This window comes from Lissotriton helveticus, chromosome 7 (assembly GCF_964261635.1).
Source record: "Lissotriton helveticus chromosome 7, aLisHel1.1, whole genome shotgun sequence".
In the NCBI taxonomy this organism is placed as follows: Eukaryota; Metazoa; Chordata; class Amphibia; order Caudata; family Salamandridae; genus Lissotriton; species Lissotriton helveticus.
Window position 1 is genome coordinate 5,809,148 of NC_136068.1, and position 25,397 is coordinate 5,834,544.

The 25,397-nt window shown below is 52.5% G+C and overlaps 1 protein-coding gene across 2 annotated transcripts in view; it reads left to right on the top strand.

Annotated features, from left to right (window-relative positions):
• The window catches only part of BCAM (basal cell adhesion molecule (Lutheran blood group)), a 205,100-nt gene that overhangs the window by 148,530 nt on the left and 31,173 nt on the right, over positions 1-25,397 (top strand). For both annotated transcript variants that reach the window (XM_078651272.1, XM_078651273.1), the window contains exon 9: positions 15,313-15,428. In XM_078651272.1, the coding sequence (XP_078507398.1) occupies positions 15,313-15,428 (116 nt within the window). The remainder of the gene's footprint in view (positions 1-15,312; positions 15,429-25,397) is intronic.

The following is a 25,397-nucleotide window of genomic DNA, read 5'->3' on the forward strand; positions in this document are numbered from 1 at the left end:
AAAAAGGGGTTTGTGATTACCACTAGATCCCTCGCGTGGGAGGAGAATGGTGGAGGGTGATTTACAAACTGGGGCCTGGATCTCGCGTCGGAGGAGTATGGTGGAGGGTGATTTACAAACTGAAGCCTGGACCTCGCGTCGGGGGAGTATAACGCAGGGTGATTTACAAACTGGGGCCTGGATCTCGCGTCGGAGGAGGATGGCGGAGGGTGATTTACAAACTGAGGCCTGGATCTCGCGTCGGAAGAGGATGGCGGAGGGTGATTTACAAACAGAGGCCTGGATCTTGCGTCTGAGGAGTACGGCAGAGGGTGATTTACAAATTGAGGCCTGGATTTCGCGTCATAGGAGTATGGTGGAGGGTGATTAACAAACTGAGGCCTGGATCTTGCGTCGGAGGAGTATGGTGGAGGGTGATTAACAAACTGAGGCCTGGATCTTGCGTCGGAGGAGTATGGCAGAGGGTGTTTTACAAACTGAGGCCTGGATCTTGCGTCGGAGGAGTATGGCGGAGGGTGTTTTACAAACTGGGGTCTGGATCTTGCGTCGGAGGAGTATGGTGGAGGGTGATTTACAAATTGAGGCCTGGATCTCGCGTCGGAGGAGTATGGCGGAGGGTGATTTACAAACTGAGGCCTGGATCTTGCGTCGGAGGAGTAGGGCAGAGGGTGATCTACAAACGGAGGCCTGGATCTTGCGTCGGAGGAGTATGGCAGAGGGTGTTTTACAAACTGAGGCCTGGATCTCGCGTCGGAGGAGTATGGCAGAGGGTGATTTACAAACTGAGGCCTGGATCTCACGTCGGAGGAGTAGGGCAGAGGGTGATCTACAAACGGAGGCCTGGATCTTGCGTCGGAGGAGTATGGCAGAGGGTGATTTACAAACTGAAGCCTGGATCTCGCGTCGGAGGAGGATGGCGGAGGGTGTTTTACAAACTGAGGCCTGGATCTCGCGTCGGAGGAGTATGGCAGAGGGTGTTTTACAAACTGAGGCCTGGATCTTGCGTCGGAGGAGTAGGGCAGAGGGTGTTTTACAAACTGAGGCCTGGATCTCGCGTCGGAGGAGTAGGGCAGAGGGTGTTTTACAAACTGAGGCCTGGATCTTGCGTCGGAGGAGTATGGCAGGGGGTGATTTACAAACTGAGGCCTGGATCTTGCGTCGGAGGAGTATGGCAGAGGGTGATTTACAAACTGAAGCCTGGATCTCACGTCAGAGGAGTATGGCAGAGGGTGATTTACAAACTGAGGCCTGGATCGCGCGTCGGAGAAGTATGGCGGAGGGTGATTTACAAACTGAGGCCTGGATCTCGCGTCGGAGGAGTATAGCAGGGGGTGATTTACAAACTGAGGCCTGGATCTTGCGTCGGAGGATGTATAACGCAGGGTGATTTACAAACTGGGGCCTGGATCTCGCGTCGGAGGAGTATGGTGGAGGGTGTTTTACAAACTGAGGTCTGGATCTTGCGTCGGAGGAGTATGGTGGAGGGTGATTTACAAACTGAGGCCTGGATCGCGCGTCGGAGAAGTATGGCAGAGGGTGATTTACAAACTGAGGCCTGGATCTCGCGTCGGAGGAGTATGGCGGAGGGTGATTTGCAAACTGATGCTTGGATTTCGCGTCGGAGGAGTATAGCAGGGGGTGATTTACAAACTGAGGCCTGGATCTTGCGTCGGAGGATGTATAACGCAGGGTGATTTACAAACTGGGGCCTGGATCTCGCGTCGGAGGAGGATGGCGGAGGGTGATTTACAAACTGAGGCCTGGATCTCGCGTCGGAGGATGTATAACGCAGGGTGATTTACAAACTGAAGCCTGGATCTCACGTCAGAGGAGTAGGGCAGATTGTGATTTACAAACTGAGGGCTGGATCTCGCGTCGGAGGAGGATGGCGGAGGGTGATTTACAAACTGAGGCCTGGATCTCGCGTCGGAGGAGGATGGCGGAGGGTGATTTACAAACTGAGGCCTGGATCTCGCGTCGGAGGAGTATGGCAGAGGGTGATCTACAAACTGAGGTCTGGATCTCGCGTCGGAGGAGTATGGCAGAGGGTGATTTACAAACTGAGGCCTGGATCTCGCGTCGGAGGAGGATGGCAGAGGGTGATTTACAAACTGAAGCCTGGATCTCGCGTCGGAGGAGTATGGTGGAGGGTGATTTACAAACTGAGGCCTGTATCTCGCGTCGGAAGAGGATGGCAGAGGGTGATTTACAAACTGAGGCCTGGATCTCGCCTCGGAGGAGTATGGCAGAGGGTGATTTACAAACTGAGGCCTGGATCTCACGTCGGAGGATGGCTGAGGGTGATTTACAAACTGAGGCCTGGATTTCGCGTCTGAGGAGTATGGCAGAGGGTGTTTTACAAACTGAGGCCTGGATCTTGCGTTGGAGGAGTATGGTGGAGGGTGATTTACAAACTGAGGCCTGGATTTCGCGTCGGAGGAGTAGGGCAGAGGGTGATTTACAAACTGAGGCCTGGATCTCGCGTCGGAGGAGTAGGGCAGAGGGTGATCTACAAACTGAGGCCTGGATCTTGCGTCGGAGGAGTATGGTGGAGGGTGTTTTACAAACTGAGGTCTGGATCTTGCGTCGGAGGAGGATGGCAGAGGGTGTTTTACAAATTGAGGCCTGGATTTCGCGTCTGAGGAGTATGGTGGAGGGTGTTTTGCAAACTGAGGCCTGGATCTCGCGTCGGAGGAGTATGGCGGAGGGTGATTTACAAACTGAGGCCTGGATCTCGCGTCGGAGGAGTATGGCAGAGGGTGTTTTACAAACTGAGGCCTGGATCTTGCGTCGGAGGAGGATGGCAGAGGGTGATTTACAAACTGAGGCCTGGATCTCGCGTCGGAGGAGGATGGCGGAGGGAGATTTACAAACTGAGGCCTGGATCTTGCGTCGGAGGAGGATGGCAGAGGGTGATTTACAAACTGAGGCCTGGATCTCACGTCGGAGGATGGCTGAGGGTGATTTACAAACTGAGGCCTGGATCTTGCGTCGGAGGAGTATGGTGGAGGGTGATTTACAAACTGAGGCCTGGATTTCGCGTCGGAGGAGTAGGGCAGAGGGTGATTTACAAACTGAGGCCTGGATCTCGCGTCGGAGGAGTAGGGCAGAGGGTGATCTACAAACTGAGGCTTGGATCTTGCGTCGGAGGAGTATGGCGGAGGGTGATTTACAAACTGAGGCCTGGATCTTGCGTCGGAGGAGTATGGTGGAGGGTGTTTTACAAACTGAGGTCTGGATCTTGCGTCGGAGGAGGATGGCAGAGGGTGTTTTACAAATTGAGGCCTGGATTTCGCGTCTGAGGAGTATGGTGGAGGGTGTTTTACAAACTGAGGCCTGGATCTTGCGTCGGAGGAGTATGGCTGAGGGTGATTTACAAATTGAGGCCTGGATTTCGCGTCTGAGGAGTATGGTGGAGGGTGTTTTACAAACTGGGGTCTGGATCTTGCGTCGGAGGAGTATGGTGGAGGGTGATTTACAAACTGAGGCCTGGATCTCGCATCGGAGGAGTATGGCAGAGGGTGATTTACAAACTGAGGCCTGGATCTTGCGTCGGAGGAGTATGGTGGAGGGTGATTTACAAACTGAAGCCTGGATCTCGCGTCGGAGGAGTATGGCAGAGGGTGATTTACAAACTGAGGCCTGGATCTTGCGTCGGAGGAGTATGGTGGAGGGTGATTTACAAACTGAGGCCTGGATCTCGCATCGGAGGATTATGGCGGAGGGTGATTTACAAACTGAGGCCTGGATCTTGCGTCGGAGGAGTATGGCGGAGGGTGTTTTACAAACTGAGGCCTGGATTTCGCGTCGGAGGAGTATGGCAGAGGGTGTTTTACAAACTGAGGCCTGGATTTCGCGTCGTGGGAGTATGGTGGAGGGTGATTTACAAACTGTGGCCTGGATTTCGCGTCGGAGGAGTATGGCAGAGGGTGTTTTACAAACTGAGGCCTGGATTTCGCGTCGGAGGAGTATGGCAGAGGGTGTTTTACAAACTGAGGCCTGGATTTCGCGTCGTGGGAGTATGGTGGAGGGTGATTTACAAACTGAGGCCTGGATCTTGCGTCGGAGGAGTATGGCAGAGGGTGATTTACAAATTGAGGCCTGGATTTCGCATCTGAGGAGTATGGCAGAGGGTGATTTACAAACTGAAGCCTGGATCTCACGTCGGAGGAGTAGGGCAGAGGGTGATTTACAAACTGAGGCCTGGATCTTGCGTCGGAGGAGTATGGCGGAGGGTGATTTACAAACTGAAGCCTGGATCTCGTGTCGGAGGAGTATGGTGGAGGGTGATTTACAAACTGTGGCCTGGATCTCGCGTCGGAGGAGTATGGCAGAGGGTGATTTACAAACTGAAGCCTGGATCTCGCGTCGGAGGAGTATGGCGGAGGGTGTTTTACAAACTGAGGCCTGGATTTCGCGTCGGAGGAGTATGGCAGAGGGTGATTTACAAACTGTGGCCTGGATCTCGCGTCGTGGGAGTATGGTGGAGGGTGATTTACAAACTGTGGCCTGGATCTCGCGTCGTAGGAGTATAGCAGGGGGTGATTTACAAACTGAGGCCTGGATTTCGCGTCGGAGGAGTATGGCAGAGGGTGATTTACAAACTGTGGCCTGGATCTCGCGTCGTGGGAGTATGGTGGAGGGTGATTTACAAACTGTGGCCTGGATCTCGCGTCGTAGGAGTATAGCAGGGGGTGATTTACAAACTGAGGCCTGGATCTCAGGTCGGAGGAGTATGGCGGAGGGTGATTTGCAAACTGAGGCCTGGATCTCGCGTCGGAGGAGTATGGCGGAGGGTGATTTACAAAGTGAGGCCTGGATCTCGTGTCGGAGGAGTATGGCGGAGGGTGATTTGCAAACTGAGGCCTGGTTCTTGCGTCGGAGGAGTATGGTGGAGGGTGATTTACAAACTGAGGCCTGGATCTTGCGTCGGAGGAGTATGGCAGAGGGTGATTTGCAAACTGAGGCCTGGATCTTGCAACGGAGGAGTATGGCGGAGGGTGATTTACAAACTGAGGCCTGGATCTCAGGTCGGAGGAGTATGGCGGAAGGTGATTTGCAAACTGAGGCCTGGATCTCGTGTCGTGGGAGTATGGCGGAGGGCGATTTGCAAACTGAGGCCTGGTTCTTGCGTCGGAGGAGTATGGTGGAGGGTGATTTACAAACTGAGGCCTGGATCTTGCGTCGGAGGAGTATGGCAGAGGGTGATTTGCAAACTGAGGCCTGGATCTTGCAACGGAGGAGTATGGCGGAGGGTGATTTACAAACTGTGGCCTGGATCTCGCGTCGTGGGAGTATGGTGGAGGGTGATTTACAAACTGTGACCTGGATCTCGCGTCGGAGGAGTATAGCAGAGAGTGATTTACAAACTGAGGCCTGGATTTCGCGTCATAGGAGTATGGCGGAGGGTGATTTGCAAACTGAGGCCTGGATCTTGCGTCGGAGGAGTATGGCGGAGGGTGATTTACAAACTGAGGCCTGGATCTCGCGTCGGAGGAGTAGGGCAGAGGGTGATTTACAAACTGAGGCCTGGATCTCGCGTCGGAGGAGTAGGGCAGAGGGTGATCTACAAACTGAGGCCTGGATCTTGCGTCGGAGGAGTATGGTGGAGGGTGTTTTACAAACTGAGGTCTGGATCTTGCGTCGGAGGAGGATGGCAGAGGGTGTTTTACAAATTGAGGCCTGGATTTCGCGTCTGAGGAGTATGGTGGAGGGTGTTTTGCAAACTGAGGCCTGGATCTCGCGTCGGAGGAGTATGGCGGAGGGTGATTTACAAACTGAGGCCTGGATCTCGCGTCGGAGGAGTATGGCAGAGGGTGTTTTACAAACTGAGGCCTGGATCTTGCGTCGGAGGAGGATGGCAGAGGGTGATTTACAAACTGAGGCCTGGATCTCGCGTCGGAGGAGGATGGCGGAGGGAGATTTACAAACTGAGGCCTGGATCTTGCGTCGGAGGAGGATGGCAGAGGGTGATTTACAAACTGAGGCCTGGATCTCACGTCGGAGGATGGCTGAGGGTGATTTACAAACTGAGGCCTGGATCTTGCGTCGGAGGAGTATGGTGGAGGGTGATTTACAAACTGAGGCCTGGATTTCGCGTCGGAGGAGTAGGGCAGAGGGTGATTTACAAACTGAGGCCTGGATCTCGCGTCGGAGGAGTAGGGCAGAGGGTGATCTACAAACTGAGGCTTGGATCTTGCGTCGGAGGAGTATGGCGGAGGGTGATTTACAAACTGAGGCCTGGATCTTGCGTCGGAGGAGTATGGTGGAGGGTGTTTTACAAACTGAGGTCTGGATCTTGCGTCGGAGGAGGATGGCAGAGGGTGTTTTACAAATTGAGGCCTGGATTTCGCGTCTGAGGAGTATGGTGGAGGGTGTTTTACAAACTGAGGCCTGGATCTTGCGTCGGAGGAGTATGGCTGAGGGTGATTTACAAATTGAGGCCTGGATTTCGCGTCTGAGGAGTATGGTGGAGGGTGTTTTACAAACTGGGGTCTGGATCTTGCGTCGGAGGAGTATGGTGGAGGGTGATTTACAAACTGAGGCCTGGATCTCGCATCGGAGGAGTATGGCAGAGGGTGATTTACAAACTGAGGCCTGGATCTTGCGTCGGAGGAGTATGGTGGAGGGTGATTTACAAACTGAAGCCTGGATCTCGCGTCGGAGGAGTATGGCAGAGGGTGATTTACAAACTGAGGCCTGGATCTTGCGTCGGAGGAGTATGGTGGAGGGTGATTTACAAACTGAGGCCTGGATCTCGCATCGGAGGATTATGGCGGAGGGTGATTTACAAACTGAGGCCTGGATCTTGCGTCGGAGGAGTATGGCGGAGGGTGTTTTACAAACTGAGGCCTGGATTTCGCGTCGGAGGAGTATGGCAGAGGGTGTTTTACAAACTGAGGCCTGGATTTCGCGTCGTGGGAGTATGGTGGAGGGTGATTTACAAACTGTGGCCTGGATTTCGCGTCGGAGGAGTATGGCAGAGGGTGTTTTACAAACTGAGGCCTGGATTTCGCGTCGGAGGAGTATGGCAGAGGGTGTTTTACAAACTGAGGCCTGGATTTCGCGTCGTGGGAGTATGGTGGAGGGTGATTTACAAACTGAGGCCTGGATCTTGCGTCGGAGGAGTATGGCAGAGGGTGATTTACAAATTGAGGCCTGGATTTCGCATCTGAGGAGTATGGCAGAGGGTGATTTACAAACTGAAGCCTGGATCTCACGTCGGAGGAGTAGGGCAGAGGGTGATTTACAAACTGAGGCCTGGATCTTGCGTCGGAGGAGTATGGCGGAGGGTGATTTACAAACTGAAGCCTGGATCTCGTGTCGGAGGAGTATGGTGGAGGGTGATTTACAAACTGTGGCCTGGATCTCGCGTCGGAGGAGTATGGCAGAGGGTGATTTACAAACTGAAGCCTGGATCTCGCGTCGGAGGAGTATGGCGGAGGGTGTTTTACAAACTGAGGCCTGGATTTCGCGTCGGAGGAGTATGGCAGAGGGTGATTTACAAACTGTGGCCTGGATCTCGCGTCGTGGGAGTATGGTGGAGGGTGATTTACAAACTGTGGCCTGGATCTCGCGTCGTAGGAGTATAGCAGGGGGTGATTTACAAACTGAGGCCTGGATTTCGCGTCGGAGGAGTATGGCAGAGGGTGATTTACAAACTGTGGCCTGGATCTCGCGTCGTGGGAGTATGGTGGAGGGTGATTTACAAACTGTGGCCTGGATCTCGCGTCGTAGGAGTATAGCAGGGGGTGATTTACAAACTGAGGCCTGGATCTCAGGTCGGAGGAGTATGGCGGAGGGTGATTTGCAAACTGAGGCCTGGATCTCGCGTCGGAGGAGTATGGCGGAGGGTGATTTACAAAGTGAGGCCTGGATCTCGTGTCGGAGGAGTATGGCGGAGGGTGATTTGCAAACTGAGGCCTGGTTCTTGCGTCGGAGGAGTATGGTGGAGGGTGATTTACAAACTGAGGCCTGGATCTTGCGTCGGAGGAGTATGGCAGAGGGTGATTTGCAAACTGAGGCCTGGATCTTGCAACGGAGGAGTATGGCGGAGGGTGATTTACAAACTGAGGCCTGGATCTCAGGTCGGAGGAGTATGGCGGAAGGTGATTTGCAAACTGAGGCCTGGATCTCGTGTCGTGGGAGTATGGCGGAGGGCGATTTGCAAACTGAGGCCTGGTTCTTGCGTCGGAGGAGTATGGTGGAGGGTGATTTACAAACTGAGGCCTGGATCTTGCGTCGGAGGAGTATGGCAGAGGGTGATTTGCAAACTGAGGCCTGGATCTTGCAACGGAGGAGTATGGCGGAGGGTGATTTACAAACTGTGGCCTGGATCTCGCGTCGTGGGAGTATGGTGGAGGGTGATTTACAAACTGTGACCTGGATCTCGCGTCGGAGGAGTATAGCAGAGAGTGATTTACAAACTGAGGCCTGGATTTCGCGTCATAGGAGTATGGCGGAGGGTGATTTGCAAACTGAGGCCTGGATCTTGCGTCGGAGGAGTATGGCGGAGGGTGATTTACAAACTGAGGCCTGGATCTCGCGTCGGAGGAGTATGGCGGAGGGTGATTTGCAAACTGAGGCCTGGATCTCAGGTCGGAGGAGTATGGCGGAGGGTGATTTACAAACTGAGGCCTGGATCTTGCGTCGGAGGAGTATGGTGGAGGGTGATTTACAAACTGAGGCCTGGATCTCAGGTCGGAGGAGTATGGCGGAGGGTGATTTACAAACTGAGGCCTGGATCTTGCGTCGGAGGAGTATGGCAGAGGGTGATTTGCAAACTGAGGCCTGGATCTTGCAACGGAGGAGTATGGCGGAGGGTGATTTACAAACTGAGGCCTGGATCTCAGGTCGGAGGAGTATGGCGGAGGGTGATTTGCAAACTGAGGCCTGGATCTCGTGTCGTGGGAGTATGGCGGAGGGCGATTTGCAAACTGAGGCCTGGTTCTTGCGTCGGAGGAGTATGGTGGAGGGTGATTTACAAACTGAGGCCTGGATCTTGCGTCGGAGGAGTATGGCAGAGGGTGATTTGCAAACTGAGGCCTGGATCTTGCAACGGAGGAGTATGGCGGAGGGTGATTTGCAAACTGAGGCCTGGATCTTGCGTCGGAGGAGGATGGCGGAGGGTGATTTACAAACTGAGGCCTGGATCTCGCCGCGGAGGAGGATGGCAGAGGGTGATTTACAAATTGAGGCCTGGATTTCGCGTCATAGGAGTATGGTGGAGGGTGTTTTACAAACTGAGGCCTGGATCCTGCGTCGGAGGAGTATGGCAGAGGGTGTTTTACAAACTGAGGTCTGGATCTTGCGTCGGAGGAGTATGGCGGAGGGTGATTTACAAACTGAGGCCTGGATCTTGCAACGGAGGAGTATGGCGGAGGGTGATTTACAAACTGAGGCCTGGATCTTGCAACGGAGGAGTATGGCGGAGGGTGATTTACAAACTGAGGCCTGGATCTTGCGTCGGAGGAGTATGGCGGAGGGTGATTTACAAACTGAGGCCTGGATCTTGCAACGGAGGAGTATGGCGGAGGGTGATTTACAAACTGAGGCCTGGATCTTGCAACGGAGGAGTATGGCGGAGGGTGATTTACAAACTGAGGCCTGGATCTTGCAACGGAGGAGTATGGCGGAGGGTGATTTACAAACTGAGGCCTGGACTCTAGATAACGCACCTATCGAGTCATAGTGTGTAATCCAAAGGAGAGGTGCTCAGAAAAACAAACAGCCTCCTTGTCCTCATAAGCGGATATGATCCTCACACATATACACCAGAAACCAGCACTTAATATCTATTATTTTTTCAGAATAATATCTATTTTGGTCAAAACACGATTAATTAATTACAATACTTAATTCAAGTATTATTTAATAAAAGCAGTTTACATTCAGAGTTCACAAGTTCATTCAGATTTGTTCAGACGTGTCGTATTTTGAAAATTCTTTATTGGCAATGTGCAAAATATTCCCACCAGCGTAGCCAACGTGTTTCGTCCCTTTCTCGAGACTTCTTCAGGGCTTACTCCTTTCAAAAAAAGTTTCTCAAACCATCTGTTCACATTAGTTTGTCCAGAAGGTACATGATCCTTCATTAGTGAAATAGTGGTCTTCGTTTTTGTACAGGAATATTCGAGTTCAGCAAGGTTATAATTTTAGCCCATGTCGGCAGTTGAACCTAATCGGTAATGGTCGGCGTATGTACACCGTCTTCGGGTTAAGAGTCCAAGCAGGTGAAGTGAATCACGTCAGGGCCACGAAAGATCAAATCGGAGAATGGCCACCACACCATGAGCGTCATGAGTTGTTTTACAGTCGTTCCATGGTGCAGTGGGTGATGTGTTAGTGCCGCGACCGAGGGGCGGTTCCGATACTCCAACAGCGGATTACCTTCAATGCATGTTGACATTGTTTCGATCAATCAATCAGGGAATTGTAAGCGCACTACCCGCCCGTAAGGGTCTCCAGTCGCTGAGAGGGGGGGGGGGGTCATTGTCCGAATGCATGTTAACACACTTTAGCTATTGGCCAGTAATGAGTAGGGTCTGAGGAGTTTGAACCAGGTATTTTAAGAGTGGTTTACTGTGCCTTCTTTCAAGGGCTCTTTTGAAGTTTCTAGTTGCTACAGAATGATAGAATATATCCATAGTGGAAGTGACCGGAGAGCTTCTAAGGTGTATATCCTTGGGTATCTCAGCTGGCCGGGTCCCCTGATGGCACAGGACATTTGTTGTGCTGGAGTGCCCGTCTCCAGAACACAGAGCCTTCCACCTTATATGTACTGTGACAGAGTGAAGCGTCTGGCAGGGTAGTGAGTCCCACAACAGGCCAGTGCCCTCTGTGCCCACAAGAGGCCAGTGCCCGCTGTGCCCACAAGAGGCCAGTGCCCGCTGTGCTCACAAGAGGCCAGTGCCCGCTGTGCCCACAAGATGCCAGTGCCCTCTGTGCCCAGTGCCCTCTGTGCCCACAAAAGGCCAGTGCCCGCTGTGCTCACAAGAGGCCAGTGCCCGCTGTGCCCACAAGAGGCCAGTGCCCGCTGTGCCCACAAGAGGCCAGTGCCCTCTGTGCCCACAAGAGGCCAGTGCCCTCTGTGCCCACAAGAGGCCAGTGCCCTCTGTGCCCCCAAGAGGCCAGTGCCCGCTGTGCTCACAAGAGGCCAGTGCCCTCTGTGCCCACAAGAGGCCAGTGCCCACAACAGGCCAGTACCCTCTGTGCCCACAAGAGGCCAGTGCCCGCTGTGCCCACAAGAGGCCAGTGCCCGCTGTGCCCACAAGAGGCCAGTGCCCGCTGTGCCCGCAAGAGGCCAGTGCCCGCTGTGCCCGCAAGAGGCCAGTGCCCTCTGTGCCCACAAGAGGCCAGTGCCCTCTGTGCCCACAAGAGTCCAGTGCCCTCTGTGCCCACAAGAGGCCAGTGCCCTCTGTGCCCAGTGCCCTCTGTGCCCACAAGAGGCCAGTGCCCTCTGTGCCCACAAGAGGCCAGTGCCCTCTGTGCCCACAAGAGGCCAGTGCCCTCTGTGCCAAGGGTGCCCTTGCATCTCCTCTCCATGCTGATAGACTTTGGGGTGGGGAGTTTGCTGCCTTTCTTCTCCTTGGTTGCTCAGGCGCAGATCCTGTGCCCTGGCCTGCTTGTGTTACTCCCAGGTTGGCAGGGACTTGCTGCACTGAGAGCTGTTCTCGCCTTGCTCTGGTGAGGAGTGGAGTGGAGGGTGGCTGCCTGGTTACAGAAACAAGAGGCAAGGGCTGCTTTCCAACTAGAGGAGAGTGTCCAGCGTGCCAATGTAGAAGGGTTCGGTGCTTGTGCCCAGGCACATGGGCACAGCGCTGTGGTCTGTAGATTGGGGGGCGGCTCGTGTTTTTCAAGGGCTCCCATAAAAGGCACCCACCCGTCCTTCAGTCATGGGTGTGCAGTGAGGACAGGCGCTCCGTGTTCATGAATGACCATGGATGAATGGAAGAGACCAGCACATGCGGAGGGGTGCCCTGGGGCGCTGCGCACGCTCATGCCTCAGGTAAAACCGCCTCCAGGTGGCGAGTTGCCCCTCCCCTTCCTTGCCAGCTTCCAACCAACTGCATTCCTTTTAACCCTTAAATCACCACTAACAACTTGCTTTGGTGCCTTCAAAGGTCGCAGTTTATTCAACATCATATGTTTATACGTTTGTGGAATTCATGGTCCTGTCACACCAACAGTTCTCTTAATGTCCATGTTACATATTTACATTCACATATTTACTGGTCTTTGCGCTTCTTTCTGCTCGCAGTATGGACCCAGCCTCCTCAGTTTCCCGGGAGAGGAGGGACCACCTGTCAGGGCTGCCGCTTCACGGGTCTCGGCTTCAACTTGCTACCGACTTGGAGGGCGTCCGTCTGGACCTACGCGGGCTTCGAATGCCGTCCCACGCGCCCTGTGACACTGATGGACCCTCCCTGCTCCCAGGGGTCCCTGCCGTGCGGCATCCCAAGGACCTTACTTCAGCATCTACTCTATCCTTCCTGAGGCTGAGTCCTTGCCATCTTCTCCCTCAGTGCCCCGGCCGTGAGGCATTCCAAGAGACCGGCCGGAGCATCACATTCACTCTTTCTATGGTGGCACGCCGCCCGTGGCTCCCTCAGTGCTCCTGGCATTCGAAGGGTCCCGCGGGAGCATCACATTCACTCTTTCTATGGTGGCACGCCGCCCGTGGCTCCCTCAGTGCTCCTGGCGTTCGAAGGGTCCGGGATCATCACATCTACTCTTTCTATGGTGGCACGCCGCCCGTGGCTCCCTCAGTGCTCCTGGCGTTCGAAGGGTCCGGGATCATCACATTCACTCTTTCTATGGTGGCACGCCGCCCGTGGCTCCCTCAGTGCTCCTGGCATTCCAAGCGTCCTGCGGGAGCATCACATTCACTCTTTCTATGGAGGCACGCCTCCCGTGGCTCGCTCAGTGCCCCGGCCGTGAGGCATTCCAAGAGACCTGCCGGAGCATCACATTCACTCTTTCTATGGCGGCACGCCGCCCGTGGCTCCCTCAGTGCTCCTGGACGTTCGAAGGGTCCGGGATCATCACATCTACTGTTTCAATGGCGGCCCGCCGCCCGTGGCTCCCTCAGTGCTCCTGGACGTTCGAAGGGTCCGGGATCATCACATCTACTCTTTCTATGGTGGCACGCCGCCCGTGGCTCCCTCAGTGCCCCGGCCGTGAGGCATTCCAAGAGACCTGCCGGAGCATCACATTCACTCTTTCTATGGCGGCACGCCGCCCGTGGCTCCCTCAGTGCCCCGGCCGTGAGGCATTCCAAGAGACCTGCCGGAGCATCACATTCACTCTTTCTATGGCGGCACGCCGCCCGTGGCTCGCTCAGTACCACTGCCGTGAGGCATTCGAAGGGTCCGGGATCATCACATCTACTCTTTCTATGGTGGCACGCCGCCCGTGGCTCCCTCAGTGCCCCGGCCGTGAGGCATTCCAAGAGACCTGCCGGAGCATCACATTCACTCTTTCTATGGCGGCACGCCGCCCGTGGCTCCCTCAGTGCCCCGGCCGTGAGGCATTCCAAGAGACCTGCCGGAGCATCACATTCACTCTTTCTATGATGGCACGCCGCCCGTGGCTCCCTCAGTGCTCCTGCCGTGAGGCATTCCAAGAGACCTGCCGGAGCATCACATTCACTCTTTCTATGATGGCACGCCGCCCGTGGCTCCCTCAGTGCTCCTGGCATTCGAAGGGTCCCGCGGGAGCATCACATTCACTCTTTCTATGGTGGCACGCCGCCCGTGGCTCCCTCAGTGCTCCTGGCATTCGAAGGGTCCCGCGGGAGCATCACATTCACTCTTTCTATGGTGGCACGCCGCCCGTGGCTCCCTCAGTGCTCCTGGCGTTCGAAGGGTCCGGGATCATCACATCTACTCTTTCTATGGTGGCACGCCGCCCGTGGCTCCCTCAGTGCTCCTGGCATTCGAAGGGTCCTGCGGGAGCATCACATCTACAGTTTCTATGGTGGCCCGCCGCCCGTGGCTCCCTCAGTGCCCCGGCCGTGAGGCATTCGAAGAGACCGGCCGGAGCATCACATTCACTCTTTCTATGGTGGCACGCCGCCCGTGGCTCGCTCAGTACCACTGCCGTGAGGCATTCGAAGGGTCCGGGAGCATCACATATACTGTTTCTATGGTGGCACGCCGCCCGTGGCTCCCTCAGTGCCCCGGCCGTGAGGCATCCCAAGAGACCTGCCGGAGCATCACATTCACTCTTTCTATGGCGGCACGCCGCCCGTGGCTCCCTCAGTGCTCTTGGCATTCAAAGGGTCCCGCGGGATCATCACATCTACTGTTTCAATGGTGGCACGCTGCCCGTGGCTCCCTCAGTGCTCCTGGCATTCGAAGGGTCCTGCGGGAGCATCACATCTAGTGTTTCTATGGCGGCACGCTGCCCGTGGCTCCCTCAGTGCTCCTGCCGTGAGGCATTCCAAGCGTCCTGCGGGAGCATCACATCTAGTGTTTCTATGGTGGCACGCCGCCCGTGGCTCCCTCAGTGCTCCTGCCGTGAGGCGTTCGAAGCGTCCTGCGGGAGCATCACATCTACTCTTTCTATGGCGGCACGCCGCCCGTGGCTCCCTCAGTGCTCCTGCCGTGAGGCGTTCGAAGCGTCCTGCGGGAGCATCACATCTACTCTTTCTATGGCGGCACGCCGCCCGTGGCTCCCTCAGTGCTCCTGGCATTCGAAGGGTCCTGCGGGAGCATCACATCTACTCTTTCTATGGCGGCACGCCGCCCGTGGCTCCCTCAGTGCTCCTGGCATTCCAAGCGTCCTGCGGGAGCATCACATTCACTCTTTCTATGGCGGCACGCCGCCCGTGGCTCCCTCAGTGCTCTTGGCATTCGAAGGGTCCCGCGGGATCATCACATCTACTGTTTCAATGCCTTGTCTTTGTTCCTATCTTGTCTTGTCTTCTCTCTGTTCTCACCCTGTCTTGTTGTCTTTCCTCCCACTCTGTCCTCTCTTTGCTTCTGTTCTTCCCGATCTCATGTATTCTTCTTCTCTTTCCACACATCTTGTCTTTGCTTCTCTTAGCTTCTGATGTCCTGACCCCCTCTCATCTCTTTGTTTCTGTTCTTCCTCATCTCATTGCTTCTTGTTCTCTTTGCTTCTTAGTTTCTGCTCTCCTGCCCCCCTCTCGTCTCTTTGTTTCTTTTCTTCCTGATCTCATTTCTTCTTGTTCTCTTTGCTTCTCTTCGTTTCTGCTCTCCTGCCCACCTCTCGACTCTTTGTTGCTCTCCTCTTCCCTGGCTCATCTGATGTGTTTCTCGCGGATTCACATCTGTCCTTTGTTTCCAGATCTTGATCCACTGCGTCTGGTTCCAGCCAAAGCCACCACCGTCTCCCTGGGCGGTGACCTGGACCTGTCCTGTTCTGGCTCAGGCTCCCACGACCCAAAGCTCGCCTGGAGGAAGGTGAGAAACTGGATCACTCCGCTTTTATTCTGTGAAGAGTTCCCTCAGACCACCTACCGAAGGCTGCCTCAGTTAGAAAAGAGTCTTTTTTTTTATTAGTTCAAAATATTTCATTGATGTGAGAAGTTGGCCTGATGTGCAGTGCTCACTATTCTAGTGATCACTATATATCAGTCCAAACAACCCTTATTGATGATTGGTTGTAAGTCAACCTTATAGACCAGCTATCCTAGTAGCATGGATACGAGCAGTCTAAGGCTAAGACTCTAGAGGGCGTGTTAAGCCAGCTGTTTTACCATCACATTACCCCTTGAACACCCAGTGAAAGGACACCACACAAGTGTTATGAAAATAAACAATGTATTTATTAGAATCACAACAACCCTGTACTCTTTATGAGGACAGGGTGCTAAGCACACAACAAAACTCTTACGAAAATACTTTTAAGTTAGCACGTTACACAAATGCCCGAGGGGCACGAAAAACCATATACGCTAAAAGTGGAATGCGAATTACTAGCAGGTAAGTAACAGTTCTAATAGGCTTTGGAATCGCTAGGACTGGACTAGGGAATCGTTAGATTACTACTAGGAGGCCCAGGGGACTCGGGTGCAGAGTGTGCACTCTCACGCGGGATGCGGGACAAAGTCTATGGAAGCTAGAATTCACAAAGTTAGTGTTCACGGGCGAACCCGACCTGGTAGGGAGAAAACGACAGTGGATCCTGACCCTTGGATAGTGAGGCTATGCTGGGACACCGGAGTGCCGAAGTTACCTAGCCCAGGGGCTGCAGCTGCATAGGTCTGAAAAGACGTCGGGGATCTCGTTGCCGGACCAGGAGCCTGGAAGGAAGAAGTTGCTGGCAGGCGACCAGTGAAGGAAAGTTCGATGGATCCAAGCCTGGATCAAGGAAGAAGAAAACCTGAAAGCAGAGGGGACCAAGTTCTTGAATCACTAGCCAGTGATTAAGTGGGCACCAGGATGGCACCGGGCGAAGTCACCGCAGTCAGGTGAGTGGGCGCTGCTGGGCTCTGCAGTCTCTCGGACCAGGAGGCGTTGTCGGCGACCAGGATGGAGGTGCGAGCTGTCCCACGGAGGATGAAGTCGTTGGCGTCGAAGTTACCCAGGATTGGGCAACAAGCCTTGGCTAATTCAAGCCCACGCGGTGGACTCAAAATGGCGTCTTGAGTGGACCAGGAGGGTCCGGGGTGCTCCTCTTCTGGGAGGGAGCAAGGGCCAGTCTGGAGCAACCAGACCAGCAGCAGAAATGTCGTCGGGCGTCGTCAGGAAGGCCACAAGCCAGCGGGCTAGTAGCCAAACAACGCGGTGAGCAGTAAAAAGCAGAAGGGCCCCACGCAGATCGTGGAGATGCTGGGGGGCTGCTCTTCGGTGCTGGAGCTGCTCAGGGTGGGGGCTTCTCGGACCCCAAAGCACTCACCAGGAAATTACTCGGTGGGCTTGCTGTGCAGAAGTCGTGCAGTCTTGGCGATGGCCGGTCCCTCGAGGTCTCGTCGCACCCACGGTTCTCAGCTGGGCTGTAGAGGTGGGTAGAGGTCAGAGGTGCCAGGGAAGCCGGGTCTCGTCGAGCTGGGCAGTCGGATTCCGGAGGAAGGACGTGCAGCAGACCGCAGTGTTCTTAGATGGTGCCTGCGGATGCAGGGTGACTACTCCTTAGCCACAAGGGAGAATCTTGAGGAAGAAATCGTGAAGTCCTTTCGTGGAAAGTGGTATCTTGATTCCAAAGATGATCTGATTTGGAAGGGGGCCAGTCTCTACCTTTATCCTGTAAAAAGGGGCTGGCACGCGACTAAGTCCTGCCCTATGGGTGGGACTAGGAGGGGGGTGGTTACACCCACTTCCTTGGCGGGCTTTTCCCCAGCACAGGGTCTGGAGTGACCCTGGAACTGGTTCAAGCCGGCCTATGCACAGTGAGCACCGGGGTGCTACTTGCAGTCACCTTCCTCTAAAGCCCTGCCTACCTACAATACACAAAACCCTGTCTGGGACGGTGCTGGCACCGCCCCTGGCAGGAAACCCTTTGTCCTTATCTCCTGCTCTGGGAGGACTCCCAGCAGCAGGAGGGCAGACTTGTGTCTCGGTGGCAGCATCCATTTTGTGGATGCTAAGGCTCTGTCTGACTTTTAACCGGGTTATAGGTTACAGGCATGTCGTGTCCCTCTAGAAGGGTGGAATGCTAACCCCGTCGCCAGAATTGGCGAGGGGTTAGTATTCCAATTCGTATGACACCTTACTCGACATGTTTTGATAAAGCGATACCAGAGTTGGCACATAACCGCGAGGATTATAATGCACTTAAGAGTATATGGTATGCGATATCATGGAAACGGCTAAGGGATGGATCCCGAAAGCCGCAGACAGGCTCAGCTCATGCTAGAGCACCATCTCACACGATTCCAAGCACTCTGCCTTCAGGATTGTTAAGGCCTGCTATAGGAGTGACTGATAGGAGATCTGTGTGTCCATTTTTAGGGTTAGATATAGGTATACTATATCTAAAGCAAAGGGTGAGTACACCACCTTGCCCCAGCTGTCGTGCAGCCAGTTGTGTCAGATTTGGATGGCCAGCCAGGGGTGGCATAATACATGCTGCAGCCCCTGGTAGGCCCTGGGTACACCTATGCCCTGGGTACCTAAGGTACACTGTACAGGGACTGATAAGGTGGCTCAGTATCCAATTTGGATATGTACCTAAGGCACATGGAATCCATTTTACAGAGAGAGCAGTGGGCCTGAGGTCCTGAATAGCAGGGCCTCAGGTCAACTAAGTCAGAAAACCAGCAAAACACCAGGCAAAAAGTTGGGGGCAACCATAGTCAGGGGTCAACCTTCCTACATAACCCCCCCCCAAACGAAAGGAGATAAGGCTATCCTTGTCCAGGTAAGCCTATATTGCCTAAGTGGCCATTTAAGGAAGTACCAGCACTGGCATGGTTACCCCCTATGTCATGGTCCACTAAGCAATCCCTCACCCTAAGGGTGTCTGAGGGTCTCCACCATAGGGAATCTCTACCTGTGGTGTGTTTTGTCAAAGAAAAAGGCTGGTGCTGAAATGGAGTACTGAAGTGAGGCTCCACTAATTTTGGGCTCAGCTTCCTCCAATCATTTTCCACCATATAGGCCTTTCTTTCCAAGACTGAGTTGTTTTGGGCTCTCAGGGTCAACCTCTGGCTACCTACAGCTGGAGGTTGGGTCCCTCTGTTTGGCTTACTGGAGGGACAGGTCAGGTCTGGGGCCCTCAGGTCCCAAGTTTGGCTGTGCCCAACAGTGTCCATCTGTGGGAGGTCCCTAACTAATTTTAAGGGGGATCCCTCAGGAGTATGTTTTATTTTCACCTGGCTAGGACTACTAGCTTCAGTGCCCTTAATCTGCTGATTGGGAAATTCTTTTGGACAGGGGGCCCTTTGGGGTCCAACACTGGCCTCCCTGACCTCTACAGCCCTGGGCTGACGGAGGCAGGGTAGAGAGGGGCAGGTTACCTGCTCCAGACTGGGTCCCACCTTGGAAGGGTCCACTGACATCAGGGGTTCTGCCAGGCTAGGCCTGACTACCTCTGTGGCAGTTTCTTCACAAGGGGTCAGATCAGTTCCCTGAGGAGGCTGATCCTTTCCTAAAGTCTGGTGGGAGGGAGATTTCTCTTCCTCCTCAATACTCTCTGTCTGAGTGGAGTGATCCATAGTTTCAGGCTTCACAACACTGTCATCTGTCTGAGTTTGAGCTGTGGCCATCACAACTCTCCCAACCTTTTCAGGAGGGGGCTCAGTTTGGGTGTGGGCCGTGACCATCACAGCCTTGACAACCTGTTCTGGGAAGGAAGTTGTCTGAGATTGGGTTGTGACTGGCACAACCCTCCTGACCTGTTCAGGGAGGATATCTTGGACTGGGGCTGTGGCTACCACTGCCCCACTAACCTTACCATGGATGTTCACCATTCTAGAATGGGTCTCTTGCTCTACTTCAGCCCAGGCTGAGAGCTCTAAATCATTCCCCAGTAGGCAATCTACAGGCAAGTTTGGTGACACTGCCACTCTCTTGTGGCCAGTGACACCTCCCCAGCTGAGATTGACCACTGCCATGGGATGATCTCTCTGTACTCCATCAATATTGGTCACCTGGTATGTGGCACCAGGTAAAAGTTGCCTTGAGGGGACTAGACTCTCAGTCACCATAGTGATGCTAGCCCCTGTATCTCTATAGGCCTCAACTTTTATACCATTGATGAGGGGCTCCTGTCTGTACTTGCCCAAAGTGTTGGGACAAGTTGTGAAGTTGGCAAACCCCATGCCAGTCTCACAGACAAGAGTATCTAAGTTTGGGGACCTGGTTAGGCCAGAGTCCCCAGGAACTCCCAAAGTAAATGCACCCAAATTCTTGGGGGCACTCCCACCACCTGGGGGATTACTACTAGTAGTAACAGGAGGTTTGGGAATGTTACTTGGGGGTATGTTTTCCTTATTGTTATTCTTTGGGCAACTGCTGTCAGTTTTTAAATGACCCACCTGTTTACAGGGATAACAATAAGGTTTCTTCTGGTTATTGGAAGGATTCTGGGACCCACCCCCCTCAGAGGATTTTTGGGGCCCTGATGTGGTTTGATCTGGAGATTTATTCCCACCCTTCTCTTGAGGCTTGGTTGATTCCTTTTTCTGGTCACCACCTTGGTTCTTGGGCCTGATCCTGGTTCTGACCCATTTGTCTGCCCTCTTACCCAATTCTTGTGGAGAGGTCAGATCAGAGTCTACCAGGTGCTGGTGTAATAACTGGTTCTGACAATTATTTAAGACTTGCTCTCTCATAATTAGATTATACAATCCCTTGAAATCAGTAACCTTACTACCCAGTAGCCAGCCTTCCAAAGCCTTAGTGGCACAATCAACAAAGTCTGACCAGTCCTGAGACTGAGTTTTCTGGGTGTCTCTGAACAGCAACCTGTACTGCTCAGTGGTTAAACCAAACCCATCAACCAGTGCATCTTTCAGGACCTGGTAATTGTTAGCATCCTCTACTCTTGTAGTGAGGAGCTTATCTCTACCTTTACCATCAAAGGAGAGCCACAGTATAGCTGCCCACTGACTCTGGGGAATGCCCTGCACAGTGCAGGCCCTCTCCAGAGCAGCCATCCATTTCTGGATGTCATCCCCTTGCTTAAAGGGGGGCACTATTTTAGTCAGGTGTTTAGTATCTAAACCCTTCTCTCTATCTCTTGGGAGATTGCTGCCACCAGTGGGAGCTAGCCCACTCATCTGCTGCTCTCTTGCCAGGGCAAGCTTCTCTTTGGCCAGGGCAATTTCTTCCCTTTCAATCCTCAGTTCAGCTTGTCTCATCCTAGCTTCATGCTCCTTTCTCTGAGGGGAAGTAAATCTCCTCTGTGGAGGATTCCTTCTCCCCTGAGAAGAGGCATTAGAGTGCAGAGATCTATTGGAGTCCCTAGAAAGAGATCTATCTCTCCTAACTCCAAGGTTAGGCCCACTTCGGGTCAGTACTGGGGGGCCCCCAGATCCTAGCCCAAGTAAGTCTAAGTTGGTCCTAGTTAGCCTTCTGACTACCTCAAGACCTTTGTCTACCTCATCCCCAGAGAGTACCTCCTGATCCTCCTCCTCAACTGCTGAATCAGTGTTGGGGAGGTCTGGATCCCCAGAGGTTCCCTCTAAGGCTGGCATGCTCTCATGTAACTGAGAGAGCTTTCTGGCATCATATGTCTCTAAGAGACCTATCAGAAAGGGAAGGGTGGGGTTAGACCCCTGCTTCAGTTTCCTGGAGACACAGAGTTGCCTCATCTCCTGAAAATTGAGAGCTGCATATCTTGAAGTGACCTGTGGAGGGTCAAAGCTGACCAGGGGAGTCTCAGTAGAGTCCCCCTGAGTCGACATGCTTTTCTAGTGAGGTGTAAGTGGTGCACTTACCTACACTATATGTTTGCCTACTGATCCCTTGCTAGAGTTGTAGTTTAGGGTGTGCTAGGCCCTAGGAGCTACAACAGCTGGTTCAGTAGAACTCAGAGTATTCTAAGCTAAGTTATATGTACCTTTAGTACTTATGTGATCTTTCACAAGATATTCTTAGGGCATGTGTGGTAAAACAACAGCAAGCTCAAATCCCCACCGCTGCCACCAATGTGAGAAGTTGGCCTGATGTGCAGTGCTCACTATTCTAGTGATCACTATATATCAGTCCAAACAACCCTTATTGATGATTGGTTGTAAGTCAACCTTATAGACCAGCTATCCTAGTAGCATGGATACGAGCAGTCTAAGGCTAAGACTCTAGAGGGCGTGTTAAGCCAGCTGTTTTACCATCACATTACCCCTTGAACACCCAGTGAAAGGACACCACACAAGTGTTATGAAAATAAACAATGTATTTATTAGAATCACAACAACCCTGTACTCTTTATGAGGACAGGGTGCTAAGCACACAACAAAACTCTTACGAAAATACTTTTAAGTTAGCACGTTACACAAATGCCCGAGGGGCACGAAAAACCATATACGCTAAAAGTGGAATGCGAATTACTAGCAGGTAAGTAACAGTTCTAATAGGCTTTGGAATCGCTAGGACTGGACTAGGGAATCGTTAGATTACTACTAGGAGGCCCAGGGGACTCGGGTGCAGAGTGTGCACTCTCACGCGGGATGCGGGACAAAGTCTATGGAAGCTAGAATTCACAAAGTTAGTGTTCACGGGCGAACCCGACCTGGTAGGGAGAAAACGACAGTGGATCCTGACCCTTGGATAGTGAGGCTATGCTGGGACACCGGAGTGCCGAAGTTACCTAGCCCAGGGGCTGCAGCTGCATAGGTCTGAAAAGACGTCGGGGATCTCGTTGCCGGACCAGGAGCCTGGAAGGAAGAAGTTGCTGGCAGGCGACCAGTGAAGGAAAGTTCGATGGATCCAAGCCTGGATCAAGGAAGAAGAAAACCTGAAAGCAGAGGGGACCAAGTTCTTGAATCACTAGCCAGTGATTAAGTGGGCACCAGGATGGCACCGGGCGAAGTCACCGCAGTCAGGTGAGTGGGCGCTGCTGGGCTCTGCAGTCTCTCGGACCAGGAGGCGTTGTCGGCGACCAGGATGGAGGTGCGAGCTGTCCCACGGAGGATGAAGTCGTTGGCGTCGAAGTTACCCAGGATTGGGCAACAAGCCTTGGCTAATTCAAGCCCACGCGGTGGACTCAAAATGGCGTCTTGAGTGGACCAGGAGGGTCCGGGGTGCTCCTCTTCTGGGAGGGAGCAAGGGCCAGTCTGGAGCAACCAGACCAGCAGCAGAAATGTCGTCGGGCGTCGTCAGGAAGGCCACAAGCCAGCGGGCTAGTAGCCAAACAACGCGGTGAGCAGTAAAAAGCAGAAGGGCCCCACGCAGATCGTGGAGATGCTGGGGGGCTGCTCTTCGGTGCTGGAGCTGCTCAGGGTGGGGGCTTCTCGGACCCCAAAGCACTCACCAGGAAATTACTCGGTGGGCTTGCTGTGCAGAAGTCGTGCAGTCTTGGCGATGGCCGGTCCCTCGAGGTCTCGTCGCACCCACGGTTCTCAGCTGGGCTGTAGAGGTGGGTAGAGGTCAGAGGTGCCAGGGAAGCCGGGTCTCGTCGAGCTGGGCAGTCGGATTCCGGAGGAAGGACGTGCAGCAGACCGCAGTGTTCTTAGATGGTGCCTGCGGATGCAGGGTGACTACTCCTTAGCCACAAGGGAGAATCTTGAGGAAGAAATCGTGAAGTCCTTTCGTGGAAAGTGGTATCTTGATTCCAAAGATGATCTGATTTGGAAGGGGGCCAGTCTCTACCTTTATCCTGTAAAAAGGGGCTGGCACGCGACTAAGTCCTGCCCTATGGGTGGGACTAGGAGGGGGGTGGTTACACCCACTTCCTTGGCGGGCTTTTCCCCAGCACAGGGTCTGGAGTGACCCTGGAACTGGTTCAAGCCGGCCTATGCACAGTGAGCACCGGGGTGCTACTTGCAGTCACCTTCCTCTAAAGCCCTGCCTACCTACAATACACAAAACCCTGTCTGGGACGGTGCTGGCACCGCCCCTGGCAGGAAACCCTTTGTCCTTATCTCCTGCTCTGGGAGGACTCCCAGCAGCAGGAGGGCAGACTTGTGTCTCGGTGGCAGCATCCATTTTGTGGATGCTAAGGCTCTGTCTGACTTTTAACCGGGTTATAGGTTACAGGCATGTCGTGTCCCTCTAGAAGGGTGGAATGCTAACCCCGTCGCCAGAATTGGCGAGGGGTTAGTATTCCAATTCGTATGACACCTTACTCGACATGTTTTGATAAAGCGATACCAGAGTTGGCACATAACCGCGAGGATTATAATGCACTTAAGAGTATATGGTATGCGATATCATGGAAACGGCTAAGGGATGGATCCCGAAAGCCGCAGACAGGCTCAGCTCATGCTAGAGCACCATCTCACACGATTCCAAGCACTCTGCCTTCAGGATTGTTAAGGCCTGCTATAGGAGTGACTGATAGGAGATCTGTGTGTCCATTTTTAGGGTTAGATATAGGTATACTATATCTAAAGCAAAGGGTGAGTACACCACCTTGCCCCAGCTGTCGTGCAGCCAGTTGTGTCAGATTTGGATGGCCAGCCAGGGGTGGCATAATACATGCTGCAGCCCCTGGTAGGCCCTGGGTACACCTATGCCCTGGGTACCTAAGGTACACTGTACAGGGACTGATAAGGTGGCTCAGTATCCAATTTGGATATGTACCTAAGGCACATGGAATCCATTTTACAGAGAGAGCAGTGGGCCTGAGGTCCTGAATAGCAGGGCCTCAGGTCAACTAAGTCAGAAAACCAGCAAAACACCAGGCAAAAAGTTGGGGGCAACCATAGTCAGGGGTCAACCTTCCTACAATTGAGTTTTCATATTAAACAAACAAAGACAATACAGAAAAAATAGCATTTAGCGGAAATACCTAATCACAATACAGAGATATAAGAAACCTCATATGAATTACAGAAGGTAACGAAATTGCAAATATTAATTGGAAAAAAAATACAATAAAATAAATAAATAAAAGGGGAGGAAAAGGAAACCACTATTAAACGAATGCATTGACTATAAATAGAGCTACTATATCATAGAAATTGGTCTGTTATAATAGCAATACAAAAGAGAACTACACATATATATATAATTAAGAAGATAAAAAAATATCAACAGGTTTATAAAAAGAGTGATAAGAATTAGAATTATGAATAATACCATTCAAGGATAACTGAGCTCCTCTTCTTGTAAATATAACCCATGACCACCAAGCATAAACTGATAATAGCGAAACATCTTTCCAACAGAATGTAATGGATTTTAAAGCAGCTGAAATTAGAAAATTGAAGAGTTTACCTTCATTTAAGTTTTGCGAAAGAACAGCAGATTTGCATATTAATAATTTGAATGAAACCTCACCATGAATATTTAATGTATTTTTTATAATATCCCAAACTTCAGTCCAAAATTTAAAAACTAAGGGAAAATTAAAAAGCATATGTTGTAACGTACCAGTGTGTAATTTACAGTGACAACAAATTGAAGATTGAAGGAGTTTAGCTTTAAATAAACGTAATGGAGTCCATAAACAGTTGAATACAATATAAGAGTTCGTTTGATAAAGCGAGACAGGTAACCAACCAGAAATACTGCTAAGCCAAATATCTTTCAAAATATCAACAGATGAGGAGATTGAAAATTCATTATTCCAAAATACTGAAATCATATTAATGTTGTTTCCTAGAGAATTAGACAATTTTTTATATCAAATAGAAACACTGTGGGATGAAGTGAAAACAGTTTGAATATAAATTGATAAATCAGCTTTAACATTAGAAGGAATAACATGAGGAAATGAATCTAAAACTGAATTACACAAATATTCATATTTTTAAGGTCAGACTGAGGTAAACTAAATTTTGTTTGTAAAGCCTCAAATGATATGAAAGCATTATTGTAATAAAC